The 27,596-nt window shown below is 37.7% G+C and overlaps 1 protein-coding gene across 11 annotated transcripts in view; it reads right to left on the bottom strand.

Annotated features, from left to right (window-relative positions):
• LOC100114982 overlaps positions 1-27,596 on the bottom strand; it is a 361,219-nt gene that overhangs the window by 25,097 nt on the left and 308,526 nt on the right. For all 11 annotated transcript variants that reach the window (XM_032601291.1, XM_032601292.1, XM_031933482.2 and 8 more), the window contains one exon: positions 21,613-21,948. In XM_032601291.1, coding sequence (XP_032457182.1) covers positions 21,613-21,948 — 336 coding nt within the window. The remainder of the gene's footprint in view (positions 1-21,612; positions 21,949-27,596) is intronic.

Raw genomic sequence — 27,596 nt, 5'->3', positions numbered from 1 at the left:
AAGGTTCGAGGCGCGAACTGAAACGTTCTGCTACGTCAGCCTTCATTTACGACACCGATGCTCCGCAATCCACTAGAGCTGTATACCAACGTCCCCCAGGCATAGTCGCATAAATTTCCAGTTATCGTCGTTTATCGCGTCGATATCCTCTACCGGAGGCACGTTTTCGTCGGTAAACCCATTTCCGGCTCCCAACGACCTGTCGTCTGACAAACCCTCACTTAACTCGAGGCCTAAAGCCTGTTTTAGCAACCGATTAAGATTTCCGCTCTCGGATTCAGCGCTACCTTTCCCTAACGTCATCTGCCCTCCGATGGAAATAGAAAATTCCTCTTCACTCGACTTCAACCCTACTTCTACGCTCGTTCTCGTGGTTGGTGCCATCTCTGGACCCGTTACTTCATCTTCGACACTCTTCGCATCTTTCGACTTCATCTGGTCGCCAATTACTTCTGTTGGCGCCAATTCCTCCTGCGTACGACCCTCTGATTTTTCATGTGGGTGGGCGGCTATATACTCCGGCCACTCCATATTATTCAAATCCTTTCACTTTTCTTCCCAATCTGACTCTACTTCTTCCTCCGCCGCGACTGATAATCCCCCTGGCGCTACCAACGGGGTATCGACACCAATGACTAACCCAGAATCTACTGGATTGATCGGCGCTAACGATTGTTCAATCCCCCTCACTTCACGGGTCCCAGGGGGACGAGCTTAGCTCCCGCTACTCCGTTTCCCAGGCACTGAAGAACGTTGCAATTCGAGCATTCGCGTACCGTAACCCCCTCCTTGTTACACAACTGGCAATACACCTGTCGTGCCAATCTTTTAGGACAACTAGCTGCCCGATGACCGCTTTGGTCGCATTCAAAACAATTAATTTTCGGGTAATTCGCGACGCGATGTCTCTCTACTCCACACCCAAAACACGGTCCTAATTTCGGGGGTCCGTCACCGCGGCCTACGTTGGGTCCATTATTCGGCTGCTGGACCGGCGCAAAGTACTGCTGCTGCGGAGGATTTGGCGCGCGGTTCTGAGGATTTCCTCCTTCCCAGGACTGATTGCCTACACGTAGTCTATCGCTGACAGCCACGTTCGCAGATTGTGCACCCGCGGACATGACTTGCACCAAAGCCGTTGGACTAGTGCCCTCCGTCAGAGCACTATTCGAGCCCGCATTCGACTGGTTCCCATTATTGCTATTGTCTCTACGATTTCGGTTAATTTTCCCCTTATTTGTGTTATTGGGTGGATTGGTTCCACCGGCGCTACTCTGTCCCTGCCCATTTCCCGCGTCCGGCGACGGTTCTATGGCAGAGACTTCTTTGCCTTTCTTGTTCCCTTCGGAATCGGCTACATACGATGAACCCGGAAAATTCATCTTCTCAGAAGGCGGCGAAAGGGCTTAGTGCGCGTTTAAATTACAATGCCGTTCGTACTGATATAATCCAACGAATAACGCGGTAAATTCACCATGAAATACCGATATTTCGCATACTGGGGGATGACGCAAATGGCCGCAAAGGTATTTGTAGCACGCGATAAAGGCAGAGATTGATTCTCCAACCCCTTGAGTCCGACGCGCCAGATCCATTTTCACCTCCTGCTCATCCGTCTCACCGATGAACGGGAACAGGAAAGCGCGGCGAAATTGTCGCCAACTACGAAAATCGGACTGAGCACCCCGGTACCAACGCGCGTCATCATCCGTGAGCAAACATGACAGGCAACTAAGCAGTCGACGAGCGGGCGGCCGACGGGTACGCACATATTTCGTCAAACTAGACAAAAAATTCTTTGCCTTAGACTGCCCTTCCGTCCCACTGAAACGCGGAGTCCAATTCTTTAGAGATTCACTCAACGTCTCGATTTTACGCGACCGCACACGCTCACTACGCGTACTTCCATCGCTCAACCACCCGCTACTGAGAAAGTCGGATCGCGAACTACTCGATGACTCACTATATCGGTGTCTCCGTCGTCGATGACGTCGCGAATCACGGCTGTAATGACTACTGCGGTCGTCGCTGAATGAATCCTCACTATCCTTCCTGTCGCGATGACGATGCCGATGTTCTCGACGCGCTCGGGGAGTGAAATCCCTGCTCCGATGTCGCCTATCACGTCGTTCTCTACGATGACCGTCGTGGCGCGAATCACGACTAGAAGAACGAGAAACTGTTTGATCACGGGAGCGATGTACACAATTAGCCGGCCGGCGCGAACGATTGGTTCTCTGGCTGCGATGTGAGTGTCGCAGGTGATCCCCTTGGATATATCGTCTTTCAAGACGGAGACGCTGAAGAATTCAATTTTCATCAGAGCTTGGAACACACTCCTATCACACCTTCGCAACACACTATCCATAACGCACTTTGAATAAGCAGCTAAACAATGTTTCTTCTAATTGGAAAACACATAATTTTTACGCCAACACGCACACTCGCTCATCTTATTTTCATTTCATTCCATTACACTCTTTCATATCTTACACACTTACACAAAGTTTATACTACTTTTTGTATGCTTTACGAAAATATGTACAATAATAAAACTCATCCAAACCTGAATCTAAATCTAGATCTCTTACTTGTTCGAGCCCGGGTCGACTATAAATCATCTCTGCGCAATCTGGGATTGGTGCCAGACCTCAAATTTACGTGAAAAGAGCACGTTACAGAAATATGTAAACATGCTCACTCTCTGATCTATTGGCTCTATTTCTTTCGTAAGAGCACTAACCTCAGACTGCGCCAACACCTAGTGCAAGCACTCCTATTTCGCAGCATCGACTATTATGCACTGGCTTACTGCGACCTGACACAAGCACTAGACTTGAAACTGCAGAGGCTTATCAACTCGGGGTTCCGTTATATCTACGGTGTAAGGAGGGACGAGCACATCTACAGGCGTGAGTTGCAATGGCTTATCACCGCCGGGCGTAGAAAATACTTCATAACCTGCTTTCTAAGAAAAATCTTCAACCCTTCAGTGCCTACCTACATATAAGCCTTTTTTGATTTCCACGTCGCGCTCAGGCCTGTGAGGGGTGAGGTGACCTCCCTGAATATCTCGTCCTTCAAGACGGAGACGCTGAGGAATTCATTTTTCATCAGTGCTTTCTACCTCTGGAACAGCCTTCCATCTCACCTTCGCAACACACTATCCATATCACACTTTAAACACGCAGCTGAAACATATTTTTTTTTAATTGGAAAACACGCAATCATGACGCAAACATACACACTCATTTATCTCATTTCACTTCATTCTATTCCACACTTTTCACACTAGCATAATTACAAAACAATTTATTCTATTCTGCTTTCTCTTAAATCAATATGTACAATAATAAAGAACATATAAATCTAAATCTAAATCTCTCTCTCTTACTCGTTCTCTCTCTTTTACTTTCTCTTACTCATTCTCTCTCTTTCTCTCTTACTCGTTCTCTTCTCTCAAGCCTCCTGGTGGACGTCGGTGCTTCCGTCAACGCTTCCTGGGCTCCTCCTAGACTTGGTGGCAGCTAGCTGCTTCGGCTCTTCAACGCTAATGCTGCTGCTGGCCCTGGTCCTCTTGATGGCGGTGGCGGACTGGCTGGCTTCCTTTTTCGGAGGATCGGGATGGTCACCCTTAAGAGACACTTTCAATCTTTTTCAATCTTCTTCAATTTTCGACCTGGGGTTAACAAGCAAAGAAGAACACGGTAACTCTCTCGCACGTCGACGTACTTCGACGACAGACGTGAGAAAACTAGCGGATTTCCTGCTCGTTCTCGTGTTTACTCTCTCATTGAGCCCGTCGGGCCAGCACTTCTTGCTGGCATCCGATTGGCTCACAGTCAGCGCGGGTAACGAGTCATGTCTCGGCGCCCGCTGATTGGCTCGTGCCATACGGAGGACCAATCACCGAGCGCTCCAGCGATTTAAGCTAGCCCGTTCCTTGAACTTAAGGACAGACCGACTCTGATGACTAGCAGACTTGCTTGTTTCTTCCACGCACTTGAGGCTTTGCCAAAACGATCGAGATTTCTTGTATCGACGCGGCTGTAACGTTTGCAACGCCGGAAATATTACGTTAGCATTTTTTTCCGCCGACACTCCGCCCTGTACGATTTCATACTTTGCAGTATACGTAGCTCGTTTTATAAGTGTACACAGTCCGTAAAGAAAAATCGAAGGGAGAGACTTCAGTTAAGCATTTGACAGCGGCTCGGAAACGCCGAGCTGCTAGGCCTTCGCTCCAGCCATGCTCCAAGTTCGTCCGATGTCCCCTTCCCCTTGAGGTTTTATCAAATCATATATCAAAATAACATGAAGAAATATGTAATTTTAGTACATCAGAAAATCACATCAATATTTTCACTAGGGTACCCATCTATAATGATCAGGAACTATTCGAAAGTACTTCGACTTATTAACGAGGTTAAAGATAGGACGCTACTTTGGGATAAGACGCTCAAGGAATACTAGAATAAAACGAGAATAAGTCTGGAGTGGAATAAGGTGGCAGCAATCATAAATGTATTGAGTAAGTATGAAATTTTTCAAAAATTGTTCAAAAACCGCTACCAACTTCATTGGCAGTATGATTTCTCCAAAAGATGTATGATTCGAAGAATCGTTTTTCTTTAATAAAATGATTTAAAGCTTCTTAATCTAAATATTAAAAACTTTACACATACTTATAAATAGCATTGTTCATGACCGCTGTACTTTGTGACGAGCGAACGCGAATTCGTATTTCGTGCGCTCGCCGCGTCGCGCGACCATTTTATGCGTGAGGGCGACGTTGCCAGCTCGGCGGTACTCGGGAGGCGCGCGCGGAATCAGCGCGCGAGATCAGATAGGCGTAAGAGCTAACGCAGTTTAGAAGCGCGATTACGATACGGGTACAGAGGCTACCTGCTGGAGGAGTCAACCCAGGGAAACACCATCTCGAGCACCCGGGGTACCCCAGTAACGCCACTGTTTCGACCAGGAGGGACGCCTCTCGGACAACTAGGATTTTCCCCATCAGTAGCAGGTGAATACGCGGAGACCAAGCAATCAACGCGCGCGCCGACATCGTAAGTCACAAACATCAGTTACTGCGCGATTATTGACACATCGAACCGACTGCAGACGCCGAAGCAGAGACTCGCTGCCACCGAGTAGTAGGCTCGTCTCTAGCTCGAGCCGCGAGTGCGAAACTGTCAAAACTGTGCAAAGCCCAGGAAAGACTGGTAGTTGGCTTCTACCTCGATATACAATTGCAAGAAAAGGCTCTCTCATGGATTACATATATTGGGATGATCCCAACGAACTAGTTGATCACCTACGCTTGCTCATGGCTGAACGTTTATCTGGCAATAATAGCCATCTAAGTGAAATTCATTCTATTGTCGAAGAGTAACGAGCAGCTAAAATCTACTATTATATTAAAGTGCCTAATGTACCTGTGTGCTGTGAAGCCATTCACATCTTTACTCAATAACTTAACATGCAGGAGTGACCCTGACACCTGGACATCATCTATAAGGTGGATATCATTTTGGGCCTTAAAATTGTTGGGCCTTATAATTTTTGGACCTTAAAATTTTTGGGCCTTAACATTTTTGGGTCTTAAAGTTTTTAACCAAAATATTTTTAGGCTTTAACATTTTTGGGCCCTAAAAATTGTGGGTTATTTAAATTTTTCTGTGTGCCGTGAAGCCTTTCACATCTTTTCTACAACTGTCATCATCAACAACTGTCAAATTTTATTTTTTTATTATTATTTATAATTCAAAGCGCCTATTTATATGTTGCCCATATACATCTAGAATAGGAGATGATTTATTTGTTTATTTTTAATTTATCTGAATGTTTAATCCGGACTCCGACAACCTCAATACAGTAAAAAGATACCTTTTTACTGTACTGTACTGTACAACATATAGAACATATATGTACAGTTTTTCACAGAGAACGACCTACACACACACACACACTTATATATATATATATATATATATATATATATATATATATATATATATATATATATATATGGGTGGTTCTCTGTGAAATCGAAGATATGACTCCCAAAAAAATTCCAGCGCGATTCCTTCATTTGGCTTCAAGTTCTAGCTGGTCAAAGTTAAGATTTTAAGCAATTTTTGCATTTTTTGCTTATTTTGAATGATTTGTAGCTCATAAGGGATGCTTTTTTAACTAAAACTACCCGAATACTTTTTTTTGTAATATTTTCTGAATTTTTCAATAAAAATACTTTTTAAGCCCTATATACATATATATGTGTGTGTGTTAAGGCTACCTTATTTCATTTTAAACCTTAAAATATGAAAATCTGAATGTTTAATCCGGACTCCGACAACCTCAATACAGTAAAAAGATACCTTTTTACTGTACTGTACTGTACAACATATAGAACATATATGTACAGTTTTTCACAGAGAACGACCTACACACACACACACACTTATATATATATATATATATATATATATATATATATATATATATATATATATCCAGAAATCTTGTAGAGAAAGTATTGAAAAAGCGTGCAAATCAGCTTTATGTAGAGTGGTTAGGGTTTAATAATACACATAATAGTTATATAAATAAATCAGTTTTATAATAAAATAATTATAGTATTTTTATTTTATCACAATACAATTTATTCTTCATTTATTTGCATAATCTTATAATGTCCCCAAGGTAATGTATCAGTTTCACCTCGTAGTAAATACCTTTTATCATCGTAAAAACTTAAAGCTAACTTTAATTGTTTTTCACTAAATACATTATGTGTGTGAGAACGAATGACGCATTGTTCACGAGACTGCGTAAACATGTTTTGTAAACACTGTATGTAATCGTAAAATAAAAGTGACAAAAAATAGTGATGAACTTCTGAGAAGAAAATTTAAACTAAAAGTATTTTTCTGAATAGAAAAGAAGAACTAATAATCACCTGTCTAAACAACAATAGTGTTGAACTAACTAAATGTGTACTGAGGGAAAAAATGGAAGGGCTGTGCAGCATTAAAAAAGAGGAATTGAATAATCCTAAATTGAACATCGTTGAAATCGACATATACACTAAAATAAACATTGAAGCTATAGAAGAAGATATTAATGTAAGGAACTTTAGCAATTTTTCAAGTAAAGGTACAGTTCTATACATGTACAATAATAGATACAATAATACGAGTACTGTCCTAATGGAAGTTCCGGCTGAACTATACAAAAATATAAAAGAAAACAAAATTAAATTTTTGTAGGTTATCGAAACTGCAAAGCCTACGATCTGATTAGCATTAGACCATGTAACAACTGTGCTAGATATGGGCACAGTGAAAAAAAGTTAACCAATGTGTGTGTCTTAACTGCTCTGAAGCACACAAGACCAGTGATTGTGTAAATTCTTCAAAAAAGTGCATTAACTGTATTTACAGTAATACTAATTATAACACGAACCTGGAGCCGAATCATTATGCATATGACTATGATCTATGCAGCAGACTATAAAAAATTAATAAATACGTCAATATGACTGATTACCCGGTGAGACCTACTATATTATCGGTAAACACAATGTATCATCCACAAAAGGCAACTAATAGACCGATTATACCGACGAATTCAAATTCAAATACTTTAAACAAGCAGCAACAAACACTGCCTACTACACAAGGGCAAGAACAGCGGACTATAAGAAGCCGTCAACAAAAGCAACTACAGAAAATACAATCTCAACAGGCATCGCAGCAACAAATTTCTACTTCACAGATAGAGAAAACCGGTAAAAAAAGTAAAAGCAATAAAGAAAAAGCATAAAAATGGATACTTTTGATTTTTTAGACATTATAGAAAAAGACTCTGTCCAGAAAGAAAAAGTATGTAGCGATATTGATAATTTTAACAAAATAATTAACAAAAACAGTGACATGATTATGCACATTAATGTTAGAAGCATGGACGCAAATTTTAACAAGATAAAAATACTAATTGAAAGTTTAACTATTAAACCATCTTAAAAGGACTAAACTATGAATATAATAGTTACTATAATAATAGTAGAATAAATAGGAATGATGCAGTCCTTGTTTTTGTAAATAACAATTTAGTACAAAGTACAGAAGTAGTTGATGCGGAAAAATTAAAATAATAACTATTTAATTAAAAAGAAAAATGTAAAAAATCACCTTGTAATAGGTTATTTTAACATCGATTTGTTTAACTTGTTGTATGCAACTTTTTTGAACAAGGATATATCCCTGGTATTGTAGGCATAACTAAGCCTCCCTTAGGCACATCTAAAGGATCATATATCGATAATATTTTTATAAAAATCAATATGAGAGAACTCCTCGTGAGTGTCCGAGTCTTGCGACTCTTTGTTTCCCGGCGCTAGGGATTTTGCACGTGGTTTGCTCGGCTAGCTGCAGCCCCGAAAAACTGTAAGGAGAGAGGGCGGTTCGGGATAATAGAGACACGTGGTTTATCAGACGGAACTGTATATTCTTCGTAAATACTTACAATTTATAATCGACTCGTACAACTTGCTAAGATAACTCGTGAAGAAAGGCAACTCCGACAAGCAAATACCCGTACACGAAAGATATCTCGCGTGACTCGCGCGCGTCTCAAGGCTCAAGAAGCAACCAGATCACACACACTTGCTCGCACTTTTCGTCTCTCACTCACTCACACGATTACGTCGCACGCGAATTCCACAAACGCCGAACGACTTATTCTAGAATTGCCCGACCATCTTACGCCTCGTGCGTCCAAGTGTTGGCGCCAAGTATTAACCTACGTTTTCACAAAATAACTCTACACTACTAACATAAAAATCCTTAATTCTTCCCTTCGCTTATTAATTGAGACAATACAATACATCGACGAAACACAATACAAAGAGATAAAGAGATAAAGACAGCCATCCGGAGGTAATTAGTGCGTACACGAGATAACCTTTTCGTTCGCGAAACCGAACGTGGAACGGCCGTTCACCTACGTACGCTCTCCCTACCTGCTCTCCCTAGCCGCCGTACTGCGCGCGTGCTGGTTGGTCAACGCGTCGCGGCTCGACGGCCCGCTCGCTCGCAGCACTATTGGTTCACGCGCTTTTGCCGAGTCGCGGTCGCGCATGCGCGCAGATGATCGAAGTAGATAGCCGCAAAATTTGAATTCTCGTAGCACACAGACAGCCTTTCACCCGCAGACAACTAAGATAACTCTTGACTGCGGAACCCGTAGTGACTCCCATGCCCCGTCGTCAGGGCCCTTGACTCGGGCGGCATCTGTCACTACGAACGCGAAACGCTGTAGTTTTTTTTTCCTGGCGTTAGTGCGGGCGAGCTGCCATCACGCTGGTCCTGCTGCATCAGACGCTCACGTAGGTAGACCCCACTAAGGGCTCCGCCATCTGCAGCGGCTGTCTTACGGTGCGCGGGGCCGACTTGAACGCCCTGTCGAGGTGAAAGGTCGGAGTTGCTGCGCTAACGTTGCTCGCATCTCTCACTCACGAGTCGGTGACGTGCGTTGTCCTTTTCGTCCGTCGCAGCCACTGCTCCTCTCTCGTCGTCCACTCAAAAAATAAACGACGCACTTAGACACGTTCACTCTCTCATTCACACAGGTAGCCTTGAGACGCTCTACCCCGACCGCGTCGAACGTCGTTGTTACACGGCGAAATTTTGCCGTGTTACAAAACTTAAACTTTCTATAACGGACCCTTACCCTCTTTCTATTGCTGTGAACAAGATCAAAACGGAGAATTATGAACAAACAATTTTTTTAACTACAAAATATTAATAAACATTTCTAAAACTAGAAACTAGAGAGAAATTATTACGATACAAGATCCTAATCTTGCTACGGATAAATTGTTGAGCAAAATTCAACTATGTATGGAATTAGCTAAGACATAAAAAAGGAAAACTAGGTAGATTGGTAGGAAAATTGGATCACAGATGCCACAATAAAATCCTGTGAAACAAAACAAATACATTTCTTGTATAATTTATGGCAATTAGATATTCAAAATAATCAACTCAAATCTCAGTACAAAACCTATACTAAAATCTTAGACAAAGTAATAATAGATGCTAAAACCAAATATGACCAAGACCTAGTTCAAAATAATGCAAACAACTCAAACAAACTATGGGAAATAATAAGTACTAAAATTAGAAGAAAAAAACCTAATGATACCATAAATTAAGGGTTGACAATAGAAGATAAGCGACAAAACCGCCATAGCAAATATTATGAATAAATTTTTCTATGAAATAGGGGGAAAGCTTAGTGATCAAATTGTTAAACCTGTAAATGTTGAAATCAAACTACCTAATATTAATGCAAAATCTATTTTTCTTAAGCCTACAAATACGTCTGAAATAATTAACATAATAAATTCAATGAAACTGAAAAATAGTGGGGTTGACAGAATCAATGCTCAAACTTTAAATGAAATCTGCAACTATATTGCAGAACCTCTGACACATATTTTTAACAATTGTATTGAGAAATTTGTATGGCCAAATGCACTAAAAAAAGCAGTTGTACCAATTTACAAATCAGGTGAAAAAAATAATATCACAAACTATCGGCCTATTTCACTAATATCAAATGTTGCGAAAATTTTGGAAAAAATTATTCATAATAGAATATACGATTTTGTTGAACAGGAGAAAATAATATCAGAACATCAATTTGGTTTCATGAAAAATATAGGTACAAAGAATGCTTTAAATTTTATAACGAATATACTGTATAACAATATAGATTGGAGTAAACCGACAATTGTAACTTCCCTCGATTTAGCAAAAGCGTTCGATACGGTTGATCATAGGATATTGTTAGATAAATGAAATCAATCCTTTCATAACACTGCTCAGACCAACATTTTTAATTTTATCTATCTCCACAACATTAATCTTATAACAAATTTCATCAAACAGATGACAAATGCCATTGTTGACAAATTTAGTTTTAGCAAGTGCTGCTGATCCACCTTTTACTTGCAACTTTCCACATATATGGATAGAGCTGCGCGATGGTAAGAGACATAGATCTTGATGTTGGATAGAAATACGAATTTCATCTCCGTTGTCAAAGCTTAATGATGAGTATGGTTGATGTGCGTGTACTTCGTAATGAGAAATAGACTCATCGAATACGACACCTGATCGAATGCTTAGAATTTCGTCCATTTTTCTGGAAACAGCAAAGAATTATACACGTGAATTTTTTCCACGAACTTTTAGTCCTAAACTTTTCAGAAACTGAATGCTCTTGCGTGTTAACGATTTGAGTTTCTTCGGTCGACTGATGACTGGTTGACATGATGACTGATTTATATATGATCCAGAATTGTAAACGATGCCCATTATACAGATTTGATGTGAAGTCTAATAGCTATTTCCTCTCCTCGAAAATTCACTTAATTTCCATCCTGATCAACAATTTGAATTTGTAGATGATCTATGCACTTGACACTGACCGGTAGATATATGACGTGTGACGGAACTTCTATAATTTTATATCCCGGAGGCACTCTGGGAAAGAACTCATGGATTGTATGAACTTTCTTATTATTGATATAAGCACCTCCAGTAATATTGCACTCAACTTTGAGTACATAGATTCTCAATATTTTCACAGGTAAATCAGAGCTGTGTTGAATGTTTTCTTCGAGAGTGCGAGGAGCAAAGCCAAGGAGACGGCCTATGGAATCGTGAGGTGTGAGATCTACCGGATGACTGCAGAGAATTTCACTTCTAAGAGTATTGTTGTTAGCTTTCAACGAGAATTCGATTCCTTTGGATTTCAAATTTACTTGTAAAAATTGATTAATAGCATCAATCTCATAACTGCCAGTAGGAATATTAATAATGATATCTCCGTTTAAATGCAGTTTATTATTTGAATAGTCAACATTGGGAATAGAGTTAAATGATAAAAGTTCAACTAAACCCAAGACAAAATTTGTATGCTTCGGTAGTTCAATCGAAGGAAAATATTGCGCTTCTAAGACAGATGAGTTTCCTGAGAGACTCAGAGTGAAGCTATCTTCCATGACTGATCGGAAGATAATGATTCTATTCGTCAGTGAGCACCTCTTTTATAGTCTCCCAGCTAAGAAAAAGAGACAAAGATGGCCACATATAAATGAGTCAAAATTTTGATATCTTTTATAGTTGTATTTCACTTCTTTCACGTTAAAATACAACATGAGATCTTTAGGAGGTTTAAGATCGCCAAAACTATCAAAATAAATCACTTCAGGACCACGTTTGCGATAGCAAACCCAGTGAGTGCCTCTATTTTGAAAGTCGTCCAAGTTTACCACTGCTGTTTCATTATGCCATGGACCATCGGGCGGTAGGTTATTTCTCATGATAACACCTCTGAAATCTGAGATTTTCATCATATGAGCATATTTTTTTAGATCGTAATCAGTCAGTGCACGATTTGGCAAAGTTAAATCGAAGTTTTTTTTTTCTACTGACTTGATGACCACGACCGATATGAGGTTTCATAAATAATCCCATTCCAGTTTTATAGGGCTTAAGATGAAGCCTTTGCCTAAAGCAATAGCTTCCATGGTCTTATTATGCCTCTTACTTTCTTCATGATTTTTCTGCGCAGCTTTAGCATCATTAACTGCTTTAGCTATTCCAGCAGCGCCTCCTGCTAGAGCACCGGTTGCACTTAGTCCTGCGAACAATGGAGTGAGAAAAGGAAGAACTCCACCAATTTTTGATGGAAGCGGCAGAACACGTGGAATGATAACTTTTTTCTTTCCACCTACACTTTTAACAGCTTGACGTGCACCCTTCAAAGCTGATTGAATAACCTTGCGAGAACTTTTACTTGTTGACATTGATTTTTTAGCCGCAGTCACTAACTTATTAAATTTCAGTCCCATTCCAGGTTTTCCTTTTAATTTCATAGCATTGCTAACAGCAAAAGCAAAAGCTATTTCGCCAAGACTAGCATCCTTAGCTCTGACACGTTGCATAGCTTCCTCAGCAAGCATCGTGTCAGCAGCTTTACGATCTCCGTTTTTATCGGAGTAAGCTATGTCGTGTTTTTTACAAGCCTGATCAAGCGGATTAATACCAGGATCTCCTCTTTTCATTCGCTTTTTCAATTTAGTTCCGGGACCGCAGTATTGATATCCAGGAAGATGCATTTCAACAGGTAAGCTATTGATAACTTTATCAAGCAATCCATAGCCTTTCGGCTGTTTCTGAGATTTGTGTATGATCATCTCTCTTCGAGTGTTGATTCACAACTGACGTTCATGGTATAAAACGAGCGTTTATATTTCGAGAGCTCAATGTTATATTTGACTCTGTTGAGTGAACATGAATTTTACCGAGCAGAACGTCAAACTCCCTGTCACGAATTTTGATTTTGGAAAAGAGAAGAGAAAGAAGCGTCATGGGGAATTATTACCAGATAGTATACGAGCAGTATTCTGTGGTCAATCAAACTGTGGAAAAACAAATAGTTTATTGGCTTTAATTACACACCCCAATGGTCGTAGGTTTGAGAATTTGTATGTATACTCTAAATCCTTGAATCAGCCAAAGTATCAATTTCTAGTCTTGGATTCGACTGAAGGAGTATCATATCTTCCGTTCAGTGAGCATGAATCTGTAGTATCTCCAGATGAAGCCCTTCCAAATTCAATAATGATTTTTGATGATGTGGCATGTGAGAAGCAGGATAACGTCAGAGCATTCTTCTGTAAAGGAGACATAAGAGTGTAGATAGCTTCTAGCTATGTCAATCTTATGCTCATATAGGAAAACATCTCATTAGAGATAATGTCAATTTGTTAGTAATTTATCGACAAGATGATGTAAATCTTAAACATATCTATGAAGATCATGTGAATTCCGATTTAACTTTCAACGAATTTCGGAATCTTTGTTCTGAATGTTGGAAGAATGATAGATATGGATTCATCATTATTGACAAATATAGGCCGATGAATGAGGGTAGATACAGAAAAGGATTTGACTGTTTTGCAATAAAAAAGGAATTATGAGCTTCAAATTTACAGTTCAGTTGTAGACATCGCCACGTCAGCATGTCAGACTTCGAAAAAGAGAAGAATGTTCTTAGTGAGCTCTTGCGAGCTCGTGAGGCTATTAAAAAAAATACACTTTATTAAAACAGGAGAAAGATGATTTTGAAAAAGTCATCGGTGATACTCTAAAACCCGTCATCACACCACTTGATAAACTTGTTGAGATGAAAAGTGGAAGCCCACTACAGCAACCATCCAATCACATTTTGGATCAAAACAGCAGTAAAAAAATGAATAAAACAAATGAGAATCGATCAATCGAGTTTGCTCAACGATCAAAATAAGAACAATAAATCAAGTTTATTAGATTATACTGTTTATGATTATGATGATGATGATGATGATGATGATGATGTTTATAACACAATAACCAATTCTACATTTAGATCCGCGAGTGGAAAAAATGAATCAGCTGAAGACTTTTTATCATTGCTAGATAAAAGCCGTAGAACGATTGATAATATATACGGAGTGCGAAAGGTTGATGAAGTGTATATGATTGGTGATTCAGAAATTGAATTTGATGATAAATATGTCAAAGTCAGAAATGAAAGTTATCCTAAAACGAGTGGACTGATGGAATTGCTATTTAAAAAATATCCGGATGATCTTCTTCTGAGCTCATCAGATCGTGCAAATTATCGCAAGATTCTGGAAGCAACAAATGCTCATCGGAAAAAATTCAGCAAAGATGAATCTATACGAATGTCGAGAAGTAATAAATATAAGAATATTTTAGCACCAATGTTCCGCAGCACTCCACGTAAAAAGAACAGTAGCAGCTGAGGAGGACTCATACCTAAATATAAAATAGCTAAGAAAAATTCTTCCATTGATCTCGTCTACTGGGATGATCCAAACGAGCTTACTGAGAGACTTCGACTATTGATTGCCGAACGATCAGCTGGAAATAATAATCACGACAATGAAATCCAGTCGATTATTGAGGAATTACGTGAAGCTGGGCATATATATTGATACGCAACTTTCTTCTTTGCATCAGTACTACCATGAGTCTCGATGTGTTTGGAAGAAAACTTGAGGGCTCGCAAGTGAGTCGTGGTCCTCCAGGCATTGGTTTCAATTTTACACCGGACGGTGATTTTGATCTAGAAAACAAGCGATGCAATCACATTGCATTAACTGAAAGTTATTCTACAAACTGAAATAAATTATATAGCTGCTAAAATTGCTGGAATTGGTGAAGTTATAGAAGAATAGGCTTTAACAAACATTCAAAATCTGCATAAATAACAAAAGGAACTTTTTCACTTTTATTGTAATCTTCAAATTTAAGAATGTTATTCTTAAAGTCGGGCAAATTAATTCGACATTTATTTAAATTTTTGCAATTATATTCGTGCATTTCCAATCTTTCTTCACAGTAAAATATTTGTAAACACCTTTCGCAGTGGTATGATTTTACATGCGATTTACTTAATTGAGTGTTTAAAAGTCGAGACAGATATTTAATCCAAACGTAGTGGTATTTAGGCAAGCTTCCGCCACCATCATAATTATTTTCTTCATTTTCATCTATGTAAAAATCTTGAATGAGGAGTAGATTAACATGTTTTTCTTTCTTTTCTTTTGTAATATGGCATGGCGATACTTCGAACTTTGCATTGTTTTTTTTAATATGTATATATTTATTGAAATATCATTTAATTTTTCGAATTTCTTTGAGTTTCACTGGAAATTCTATATCACCAAAGTTCAGCTCGTTCTCATACAAACGATATTGATTAACTCTATTGGGATTAGTTTCACTAGGATGCAATGCTGAAAGTATAGCATACTTGAAACAATGATTATCATTATTACGAACATTAACACATGCCTTTTTCTTTTCTATAAACTTTGGAAGTGGAACGAAGGAACTCCCCTTGATTGGAGAATATTTTTTCATATTGATACACAAACTGATAATACTCGTCAGGGTCCAGCCAGAATCTTTCACCTGGAATTCTTCAAGCTGGGTGAGAATAGGTTCTTTTATACGATCCTTGAACCATTCTTCCAAATTCGTTGACATGAATGCTGTAACACTTTCACTTGTAAAATATTTAATGTCTGTCGTTTCCTCACCATTTTTTTGCATAGAAAATTCTGCAATAAAGTCAGAATTTATTTTTACAGCGTTATATTCCTTCAAGCAATCTTCTACTTTAACCTTGAAGAGCTTTTGCGCATCGTTAAAAAAACTTAGAATGTCTACATGCTTTATGTTTACAACTACACCTTTTCTAATTCGATTTTGAAAAGCCGATTCTACATCGGCCTAGCTCTCGCCACTCAACTCTAGCTTCAGTTTCTTCCGATTGTAGACCACCTCCTTGCTGAAGATGTTGTTGGAGTTGAACTTGCACACATGAAAGATGTGTCATACAAGTTTAATATTTTTGCTTTTCTCCTCTTGCAAGATTAGCTTTGTCGATTTTTTCGTTCAATTCCTTTATTGTGGAAATGCACATGTCCAGCCAATAATGAATATCATTATTGCTCATTTCATGTATATTTCGCAAAGTATCACGCACTACTTCAACAAGGCGTTCAAAAAGTTGAAATGAAGCCATATTTACTTTTTCACTTAACACTCACAAAACAGAATTGTATAAAGAACTAGTTTCGTGTACTGTTGTAGACGAAGTCTGCTCCTCACAGTAAAATTTCTTGCTATATATAGACGAGACCACGAAAGAAAAGGAGGAAAATTTCAGAAACTACCAATGAATAGGAAGTTTGACAAGGAGAAGGGATATTTTCTTGGGAAGGGATGGATTTTCTATCTTTGCTCCAATGAGAAGCGGTCATCTTCGACATTGAAAAGCTGAGGAGTAAGTCATGACGAGGAGAAGGGATATTTTCTTGGAAAGGGATGAATTTTCTATTTTTAGACCAATCAGGCCTGTACTTTTTTTGAGCGACCAATTGTCAAAAACATAAGGCGGAGTTTCTCCTTATATATTGAGCGTGTGAGAATCAATCTGTTCATTTTAAATACTTACTTCTTACTGAACTAACTCTACAAGATGACTACAACGTGTGAATACGAAACAATGTTCAAAAATAACATGCTGCAATGTCCAGAAGAAAACGTTTATATTGTGGACATTCAAGGGTTTCAAAGAATTGCCGTGGATACTTTTATTTTTAGGAAATCAGTTTTCTTAACTTGAAAAAAACTGCTTTTCCAACTGTATATCTCTTTAAGTCACCAATGCCTTGGGAAGATCTAACAGAGGAAGAAAAATGCACGATACACTGGCTAGAAAAAAGTTACCATGGAATCGAATGGAATTCTGGTGATATTCCTTACCATCGACTTAATCATGTTTTAGAAATCTGTACGCAAGGTGTTCAGAAGCTATTTATCAAGGGGGAGCAGAAAGCATAGTGGTTAAAAAATTATTTACCAAATGCGTAAGTATTTATAATATATCTTAATGTTTTATTAATTTATACTTTGAAAGTATAAATACTATTTACTAAATACTAAAAAAAAAACGTATTTACTAAATAATTTGCCACTATTTTCAGTTTAATCTCAAATGTTGAAGATCTCGGATGTCCATCACTTGAGAATATAAAAAGTAATGAACATTACTTTTGCTACAACCACGATCACCTGCGTGTGCTGTCCACAACGTCCTTTCGATATGAGCTTGGCTATTGAATTATATTGGAAATCGGCCCAAGATCGTGTATGCTTATAACCGATGACGTTCCGCTCGAACTGGAACTGCTCGAACTGCTCGAACTGTACGATCGAGACCGGTTTCCTCGGGGCTGAGATGCTAGTACTGACGGGGATCGTCGGGACTGCGACGGTTCTGCTGCAGTCGGGGATCGTCGGCGCTGCGAAGGTTCTGCCGCAGCTGAGGATCGTCGGGACTGCGAAGGTTCAGCTGCCTGGGATCGTCGAGGATTGACATCGTCAACTGTCGACGAACGGCCAGGATGCCGTGAGCTCGCCTTAGCGTTCTCCGCTGAAGAGCTTTGCGATTTGCTGTATAACTTCTGCAAATCAGCATTAGACGGCAGTGGCGGCACTGTAACGCAGAGAAAAAAATTAAATTAAAAGCAGAAATGAACAATTTTTTGCGCATTAATATACAAAAAAAATTTTACTTACACCTTTCCATTACCTCCATCGACCAGGAGACGTACTCCAGCATAGTCAATAGAGTCGGTGCGTTGGACAACAGCCAACGTATGCGCTCCTGGGCGACTCGAATACTACTTCTTCTGGAACTCGACTTCTTCGTTGCCATCTTGATCTTTCTTCAAACTTGTGAAATTGAAAAATCGATGACTGAACTGACTGCAGTTAGCACTGGGACTATTTATACCCAAATTTTAGCTTGCTCTTTCTATGGCTCTCCTACAAAAATCCTCTGATTGGTGAAATTTTTCCTCCCTAATTCTACAACTCTCCTGGAAAAGTTCTCCGATTGGTTGAGTTCCTCTTTCCACAACCTTCTTGAAAAATCCTCTGATTGGTGAAAAATTTTCCTCCCTAATTCTGAAAACGCGACAGTTTGTGCACACCCCCGCTAAAAAATGTAAACTGCTTATCTTTATAAACGCGCAGAAACACTTTTCGACTAATCCACGACCTTTTCTTGACCGAGAAAATTTCTAAGACCCTTCCTATAGGCTTGTGATTGAATCTCTGCGCGCAGACTCCGTAATGGCTTGTGTACACATTTTTAGACTCAAGCGCGCAGGTGTACAATTTTTTTCGCTCCATCTACTTATCAGTTCGGCCAAATGCATTTTCTTTATCATCCCGTATACCTTTGAGAAAATTTCTAGACGCCGGACGTCGTAATGGCTTGTGTACATAAAAAACAAGGTCCAAGCCATTAGGGTGTTCATAAGGCCCATTAGATCGTGTACATCTCCGAGCTCGCTGCAGGCCCTTTTCGATTTCACATCCATCCGAGCGAGAAAAAAGGCCCTATCAGATCGTTTGTATCTCTGAAAAAAAGGCTGCCCCTTCCACTAAAAAAAAAGTAGCCAATAGCTTTTCTTTGTAGGCGGTGAAAAATCTACAAATTCAGACTTGTATAGGGAAGGGAATTGAAAGTGGTGGGAAACCATCCCACTCTTTCTCTCATTGGTTACTAAAACACATGAGAAAGGGAAACATATCCCACTCTTTTCATCTCGGGTACTAGAACACGTAAGAGAACGCTATAGACATTCCAAAATATAAGGGAGAGTGGGGAGAACTATTCCCTCTCTTTCATCAGGTATTAAAACACTCTGAGAGGAGAGGGAACGTTTTAGTATGCGTGAGAGAGGGAAACTATCCCACTCCTTCATCGGGTACCAAAACAGTTTGAGAGGAGAGGGGGTGTTTTGGTATGCCTATGTTTTGGTATGCCTATAGCCTATCTACTCGCGCAAGACGCGCCTATATCTATATAGACCGAGCGGCGAGCGCAGCAGCGCAATTATAATGAGAGTAGGAGTAGAGAGCGAGCGGCGGTGTGGCGTGAGCATTATATTATAAGTAAATGTGTGTAAATGATTTTTGTATATAGGTGTGAATGAGTGTGTACAAGTATGAATGTGATAGTTTTTCTGGCGGCTCGATTCCCGCTCTCTCCGTGGCCTATAAAAGGACCCGCACAACCCGTATTAGCTCACTAGCCGAAGCGCAACTTAAGCGCCAGCAAAACTTAAGCGCCTAGTCCCTGCTCTTGAGCAAATTACGCCTTGAGCAGGTAAAAGACTTAGAATATTTTCGAATATTTCTCGAACTTATAAAATTTCTGTATCTCAAATACTTGTCAAATTTGTCGAGTCAAAACTGATAACGCAACTAACGCGTATCTGTCTAGAACTTAGAATTATTTCGAATCGTTTATATACTTAGAAAAATCCTGATCCAAAGCCAATAACGCAAAAGTTAAGCGTATTGTCTTACAAATATATTGTATAATCAAAGTGAACATACAAAAATTTTTGTTACAAAGAATATAAGCAATTTACGCAATATTCTATCTAAATACTAAGACTCTCCACTACCTGGTATCCCGGACCTGTCTTATATGATAATAATACACTATTATATATATAATTACTTTCCTATTTATGATCTGTTGTTAAAATTCGGACGTAGATCAGTAAATGATTACTGCTCTTCTCTAAAATTAAAAATCTCATACGCGCTACGAACCGAGAAGAGTCGTGACCGTTTCACAATATACGGATGAACAATTCACCTACTGGGAGCAGTATTTAGTTCTGTTACGCACTTACTAGTAGTGATAAGAGAAAATAATGAGCAGTCGGAAACAATGAATAAAAAAGAAGACGAGAAAAAGGAAGAAATACAATTACAAGAAATACTCGTCACAAATCCTCTAAAACTAACAAACATAATACCTCCACCTATACAAATTCGTCCACCAAATGCACCTACCTACTCACACAAAACTCTAATATCCAATAGCAAACTTCAAGCCGAAACCTCTATCTCATTGTTTTCTTTAAATCCAATGTAAAATTAAAATAAAAACCCTACAATGTTGTTCTACAAAATAAAATATTCAATCAATTAATTTAATAAGAGATACAATGCATTAGTTGTTTATAAGAGGTATTTGTTAATTAATAGAGTGCTAGATCATTAATAATATCCAACATTATTACTAGTATAATTCATATAACATTAGTTGATGAGAAACAGTAGAATGTATAATAAAATAGGTGGAATTAAATTTCCAGGATGATTAAAATTAAAGCATGTTGTGAAAACTAAAATTTTACATTAAATAACCTGGAACTTTAACAGAATAAAACTATAAGAATAGATTACTACAAATATTGTAAAATATTTTGCAAAAAATTGCAATAAACTGATTGCGGGGGTGTTACGCCCTGACACGTATTACAATATTTAGCAATAAGCCAGTAAGCCCAAAATTGATGAGTACGTGCACTAAGTATCTCAGCAAAGTTACTGAATATACCTAAGTACTAGGTGCGGTCAGTCGATATTAATCACTCATACTGGACTCTGCTACGACGCTCCGGGCTGTCGACAGAGCTACCAGTATTTAACTCTTTATTCGGTCTTTGTATCCAGATAAATAAATTGTGAATACAACTTCAATCGTACGTGTTGTTCATTTCGATCTCCTGCACGCGACTCTCGCAGTAGCAGCTGTAGCAGAGGTTACCATCAAGGATTAATTGCAGATCAGTAGAGGCCAAACATTGTGGACTAAGTACATCTTATCTTATACAATATATTTACAAAAGATCAAAAGTAAGGACTTAACAGTATATTAAATACACATACAGTCATAGTAAAAGTAGAATTATATGACAAACACATTGCTTATATTGCCATACAAACATAATGTTTCTATTCTTAGTGTTCTGCACAACTTCTGCGAGATTCAAATTACAAAGATAAAAACAAATTATTCAAATGTGTTAATAAAAAAGTAATTTATTACTTATTATGTTATATATAACTAAAATTAACTTACATTCAACAGGAATCATTTTTCCATACAAAATAATAGCATTCGGTGTAACATCGTGCAATGGAACAGCTCCAGGAGTAGTTTCGATGAGTTGATTAACTATTGCATTTAAAGCTTCTACTTGTTCTAGACCCTCAGCTTCCATTTCATTCCACTGAGCTTGAAAATTTCGTGGTATAGGTTTGCTGTACGGCACTTTTTTATTTGCCAATTTTTTATTCTCATCTACACTATGTTCAAGATCAAGACCTGGTATTTCGCCATTTTTTTCTTCTACTTCTCGATCAGCACTAATTTGATCCTCAAGTCCCATTCCTGGGATAACAGCCGAAGCGTCAGCTAACAAACAAATTAATATTATAATATTAAACATTTTATTTATTTATTTATGCTAAATGTGCATAATGTTTTTGATTAATTAACTAGCAAAAAACGCTCACTTCGCTCGCGATTATTATATATTGTTCATTATATTTAGTTGTAGAGTATGTTTTGAAATAATAAAATACATGAAAATTATATTTGTTTGTATAAAATATGGTAATATGATGTTTCATCATCTTGATACAATCTGTAATAAGATTATATAAAAAAATTTCTTTTCGATTGTAACGAGCGCTGAGATTTTAAATCTCACGCGCACGTATATCGCGCGATTAGGAACGAGACGCTCTAGCAGACGACGTCAGCGACCGGCGCTGACGAGGGATTTTTCCGCAAGGAGACGAGCGTGCGTTCAGACTTGATTCCGTTTCGACCGTGCATAGATCTACGCTAACAAAACCCTCGGAAATCGTGCACTAGTGATAGCGCTGCACACAGGGGCTAACGTCCGCTTGCTATCACTCAGCCGTCATTGAGGGAAAGCCGAACCGGGAAAGTACCTTCTCGAGGTGACGTATGACATTTTTGCGACTGTACGAATCGTCCGCTAATATATACTATTATAAGATATTTAAATGAATTTATTATAATGATTTAGTTAAATTGTGCACAGTTTCGTTCAATCATTATTTATATTTAATATTAAAAATGATGCCTAAAAAAATAATTAAAATGTTAGAAACATTACCAAAAAATATATGTGATTATAACAAATGAAGAAATATAAATATATGTCATAATATATGACGAAAATATCATAACTCATATATTCTAAGTATATGCTACATATATTAGTAATGATTCGCAGCATCCATTTTATCTGGACCAGTCTTAAAATAATCTTCTTCGATCCATTGTATATATATATGCATTTGAAAGTAATTTTATTGGAGAATTGAGAAATATTTACAAAAACAAACAATATTTATATCCATAGTGAAAAATGCTTTTCAGAGATGCTATAAAATAATATAAAATAATAAAAGTCCTCTCAGGCACTAAACTAATATTTCTAAACGTATTTCGGCCTACGGATTGCAAATTTCAAATATTATGTTATAAACATGTTATGTTTTCTTTAAATTTGTTTTTAGAATAAGTTATTAACAATTGCTTCCTCCTAGAGGAAGCTTTGTAATAGTAAAATTTTGAGTTTCGTCAAAACTTCTAGAAAATACTTCTTAGTGTGTTAGAAGTTCAAATTAAGTGTTTTTGGAAAATGTCCGTATGGATGTGTTTTTTTTTATGTGGCGTAGGCAGAGCAAGCTCTGCACAAGTGGCCCTCCGACATCGGATCCCCACAGGTACTATCGTTAAACAATACTTCCGTGGAGTCCGTTAACTAGCTTTTTTTGGCTTCTCCTTTGAAGTTTGACATTTCCATAAATCCCCCATTCACCAAGGTGATTAAGGGTTTAGGATCAAACTCGTCTTCTTCATTCTGCATCGTCCTCCTGTCTTTTTCATTCTGCATTGTCTAGCCGTCTGCTTCCTGCAGCATCGTCCAGTATACTGGCCGTCGTCTATTGTTGGGAGCCCATCTTAGCATCGTTGCGTCGCGGGCTCGGGTAATATTTTTCATTACCCGCTCGACCTTATCATTCGCAGATCCAAACAGCTGTATTTCTTCTAGAGCCAGCAGGAATGTCTCCTTATCGTAATCCTTCGTTTTCCAACCGACTGTTTTTGTCGTTGCCCTTCCGTTGGATCTCTGCTTTGGTATTCTTATCTCCATTATTATCGCTTGGTGATCACTATTTGTGTAATGATCGCTCACCATACACGATGTGTGTTTGTGTTTGTGTGTGTGTGTGTGTGTATATGTATATCGTAATATTTCTGGAACTACTCCGTCAATATAAATAAAATTTGACATGCATATCGATTTTTTGATTCTGAATTCGGGAAAAACAGTTATTTTTCATTTTCTCTACTATTTTTTTATGGCCATTATTTGATTTTTGAAAAATACTATTTTGCGTTTTTCGATCATCCCATTGTGACAAACAATTCAGCTAAAATGCATTAGCACGATGCAAAAGCACGATTTCAAAAACGTTCCACGAGAAATAATTACCGTTGAGTATAAATGAATTCAAAACCACCAACATTCTATCAAAGTAGTTATAGCTACCAGTACATAGGACCGGTTTTAAAATTATAGAATAAAATAGAAATAAATTGTGAATATTAAAAAATGTTTTCAAACTCTTTGTAATTATTTGGTGACAGTATTAATTATATTAACAAAATCTAACAACAAAATAATATTAATTAAACATTTTCTGTATTTACATTTATAATATAATGTCAATTGTAGGATTATAACAATCATAACATTTATATTCTGTACTAAAATGTAATACATAATACAATATTCACTATTATATTAGATTATAACTATATCTTACATCCCTAGCAAAAAATAAAAATAAAATAAGAATAGTAAATTTAGGATAGGCAAAATATAATACGAATAAAGAAAATATAATAAGAATAATAGTATCGTATGATATTTTATGACACAACGTCCGTAATCCGAGATTTACAGAGTGCATTTTTGCACGAGCGTGCGGTAAATCGAGGTTTACGCCACGGCATGTCATACAGTAATAATGTTTACGGCAATAAGTCAATAATGTTTACCTGCCAATGTTTTGCGCATATTAAAAAAGTCACGTCGTCTAGTTTACGCAAAAAAATTGAAGTACCATGAAAAGGTACCGCTATATTAGCGCGTCCAAAATCCGAGAAAAACCCGATAGCCGCTTGCAGCGTGTGTAAAAATATCAGTGCGGCTGATATGTAAGGGAAGAGCTGAGCTGTGCGAGCATGCTATCATGCGCGGCGAATAGTGCGTGGTGGGTGGAAAGAGCTACCGCTGCTTTCGTGACGATCGGTTTGTCGCGCCGCCGCACACTGGGCCCTATAGACATTTGATGTTTCCAAATTCTCTACAGACCATGGTTTTCGACCAATCACAATAATTTTTTTTAAATTAAAGTTTATTAATATTCGAAATGACCCATAAGGTCAGATCTTTGAGAAAATGTTATAATAATTAATTGAAAATCTAGGTTAAACAATGAACCCATAAACCTTAATGCATTAATGGCCATAAGCAAATAGGTGACTACTGAAGGAAGCTATATATATTTGTAAATGGTTATTGAGGTCACTGATTATAAATCTGGCATTAGTTTTGCAAATTTGACTTAAACAATTTATTGCAAATTTATCTTTTTATTCAAAACTACTTTAGTTTAGTCTAGTTTTGCACTGGGTACTTAATTCCCCGTATATGTGCAGCAACGTTCATCACCGCACTAGTAGTACTGCGCTTGGCCGCTAGGCAATGACGACACCAGTTTTCGTATCCGTCAGCAAAGTAGCGTCCTGAAAGGCATATAATTATGCACTAATCCATGAATTTTTACTGTACTTTTTCGTGTTAAAAATTTGCCGTGTTAGAGATCACGTTCGAGTGGCAGGCTAACGGTTAAATATTATTATAAATAATTGAAATTAGACTTTAAAACTAGAATAAATATTAGTAGTTTCCAGCGATTATCGTTGCAAACAATTTTTCTTCAGCCGTTTCCACGGCTACTATTTGCATAAATAATTTTCACGATCATTATCAGTCGTTCTCGCTACTACTTCTCTAGCGATTATCCTTGCAAATATTTTTTCATAATTATATTTTCATAATTTGTACGGTCTTTTTCAAACAGACATTTTCACGACTACTCCGATGATTATTGTTGCAAACAGTTTCTTATCAGCCGTTTTCACGGCTACTGTTTTCATATATAGTTTTCAGGTTAATTTTCGAGCAGTCATCATCACGACTGCATCAAAGTTACCTTTCATTCATCCCCTCTAAGTGAATCCTAGCAATGAATACTTTTTCCATTCAAAACGGCATATTCTGTGATATACTGTTGAAATTAGACAATAAAAGTAAAAGTGTAAATTGCTTGATTTATTATTATATTATACTGTAATTAGATAAGTTTATTTCATTTCGCAAATCCTTCCGTGTTAGAGATCACGTTTGAGTGGCGGGCTAACGGTTGAAAACATTCATGAAATTTTTGGAATTTGAATTTCAACATGTCGGACAAGAACGGAATGGTATTGTGAGAAATGTTCTATACCTGTTTGCAAAAGTCATAAAGTAGGATACGGCAATGAACAATAATTCAATCCCACCGAACATATTTACAATAATTCATGTGAATATTGATGGATAAATACAATAATTAGCTTCATTCTATACGATTTTTTGAAACACTCTCAGGAGGCCGAATGTTTCTTCCTACATTACAATAACTAATTGGCCTCTGACAGAAAAGTGTTATATGGGTTTTCGTCTCAATTTTACCCCCAGAATCGATTTCCGCATTCAGATTTTGAAAATTATGAATTTTTTTGTAATTTGTTTAAATAATTTGTTATAAACAAACTCAAATGACATAAGAAAAAATACGTATATTTTATTTTTCAGCTTTGCAAAGGATGGCACAGTTTGTTTATCGCTATCTCAACCAGTCTTAGCATGGGCTTTAATGGGTTAAAGCGCAATATGACCTCGCGATGAGAAATCAAGCATCGTTAAAAAAAAACTTGAGAGTTCTTTTATGGTCACTTTCAAGTCAAAACTGTCTGCTGTATTTTATAAAGAACACATATTTAGGAAACAATATGTATCTTGAATAGCAGATAACTTTGTTGTGAATTTTGATAACAACCTGAAGCGTGGAAGACCTGTTACTGATAGTTTTGAAGGCAGTTCGAGATCTACGAAATACAGAATGATACAGTCTATTACTAGTAGCTTTTCTCAGGAAGTAATAAAAAAAGCTTTTTATAAAAATTTACGAGATTCTGGGAAGCATTTAATTAAACAAATTGAAGATCTTTTAAGCGATCCCAATTGTTCTATGAATAATTCCGTTTCAGAGGAAATAATTCCTTTCACCATAGATGAAGCAATAGCTCTAATTGAAGATGCAAAATTATCGAAGTGGCAGTATGATACAATTCGCAAACAGGTAAAAGGATAAAAAGGTTGATATTTGCATACCTTATAAACAACTTTTTTCAGCAAAAGAAAATTGTTATCCTATATCATCTAGTTTCTCCATATCTGAAAAAGGTGGTAGCCTTGATTTACAACAACTGTTAAATCATACATCTAAAAGTTTCCTACAGATATCGGATATTTTATCTAATTTCAAAACTAGTGATGCTGAATACTCTCTAGTTTTGGCTAGTGAATGGGGATGTGACGGATCATCAGATCATAGCCGGTTTAAGCAAATATTCTCCAATGAAACTAGCTCAGATGAAAGTATTTTCATGTGTATGGTACCACTTATCTTAGAAGTCAATACTTTAGACGGGGCAACAGTAATTTGGCGTAACCCTCAACTTGGTTCGACTAGGCATTGCCGGACAATCAGTTTTGTGTATGCCAAGTAAATCAGTAAGAAAACAGTGGCTGATGTTAATGCTATGAAAACTAAGATCGAGTCACTATCGCGTTTAATTGTAAATACGGATGTAAATCAATTCAAAATACACCACTCATTAAAACT

The sequence above is a fragment of the Nasonia vitripennis genome (assembly GCF_009193385.2).
Source record: "Nasonia vitripennis strain AsymCx chromosome 1 unlocalized genomic scaffold, Nvit_psr_1.1 chr1_random0004, whole genome shotgun sequence".
NCBI classification, from domain to species: Eukaryota; Metazoa; Arthropoda; class Insecta; order Hymenoptera; family Pteromalidae; genus Nasonia; species Nasonia vitripennis.
This window is presented reverse-complemented; position numbering and strand designations above follow the sequence as displayed.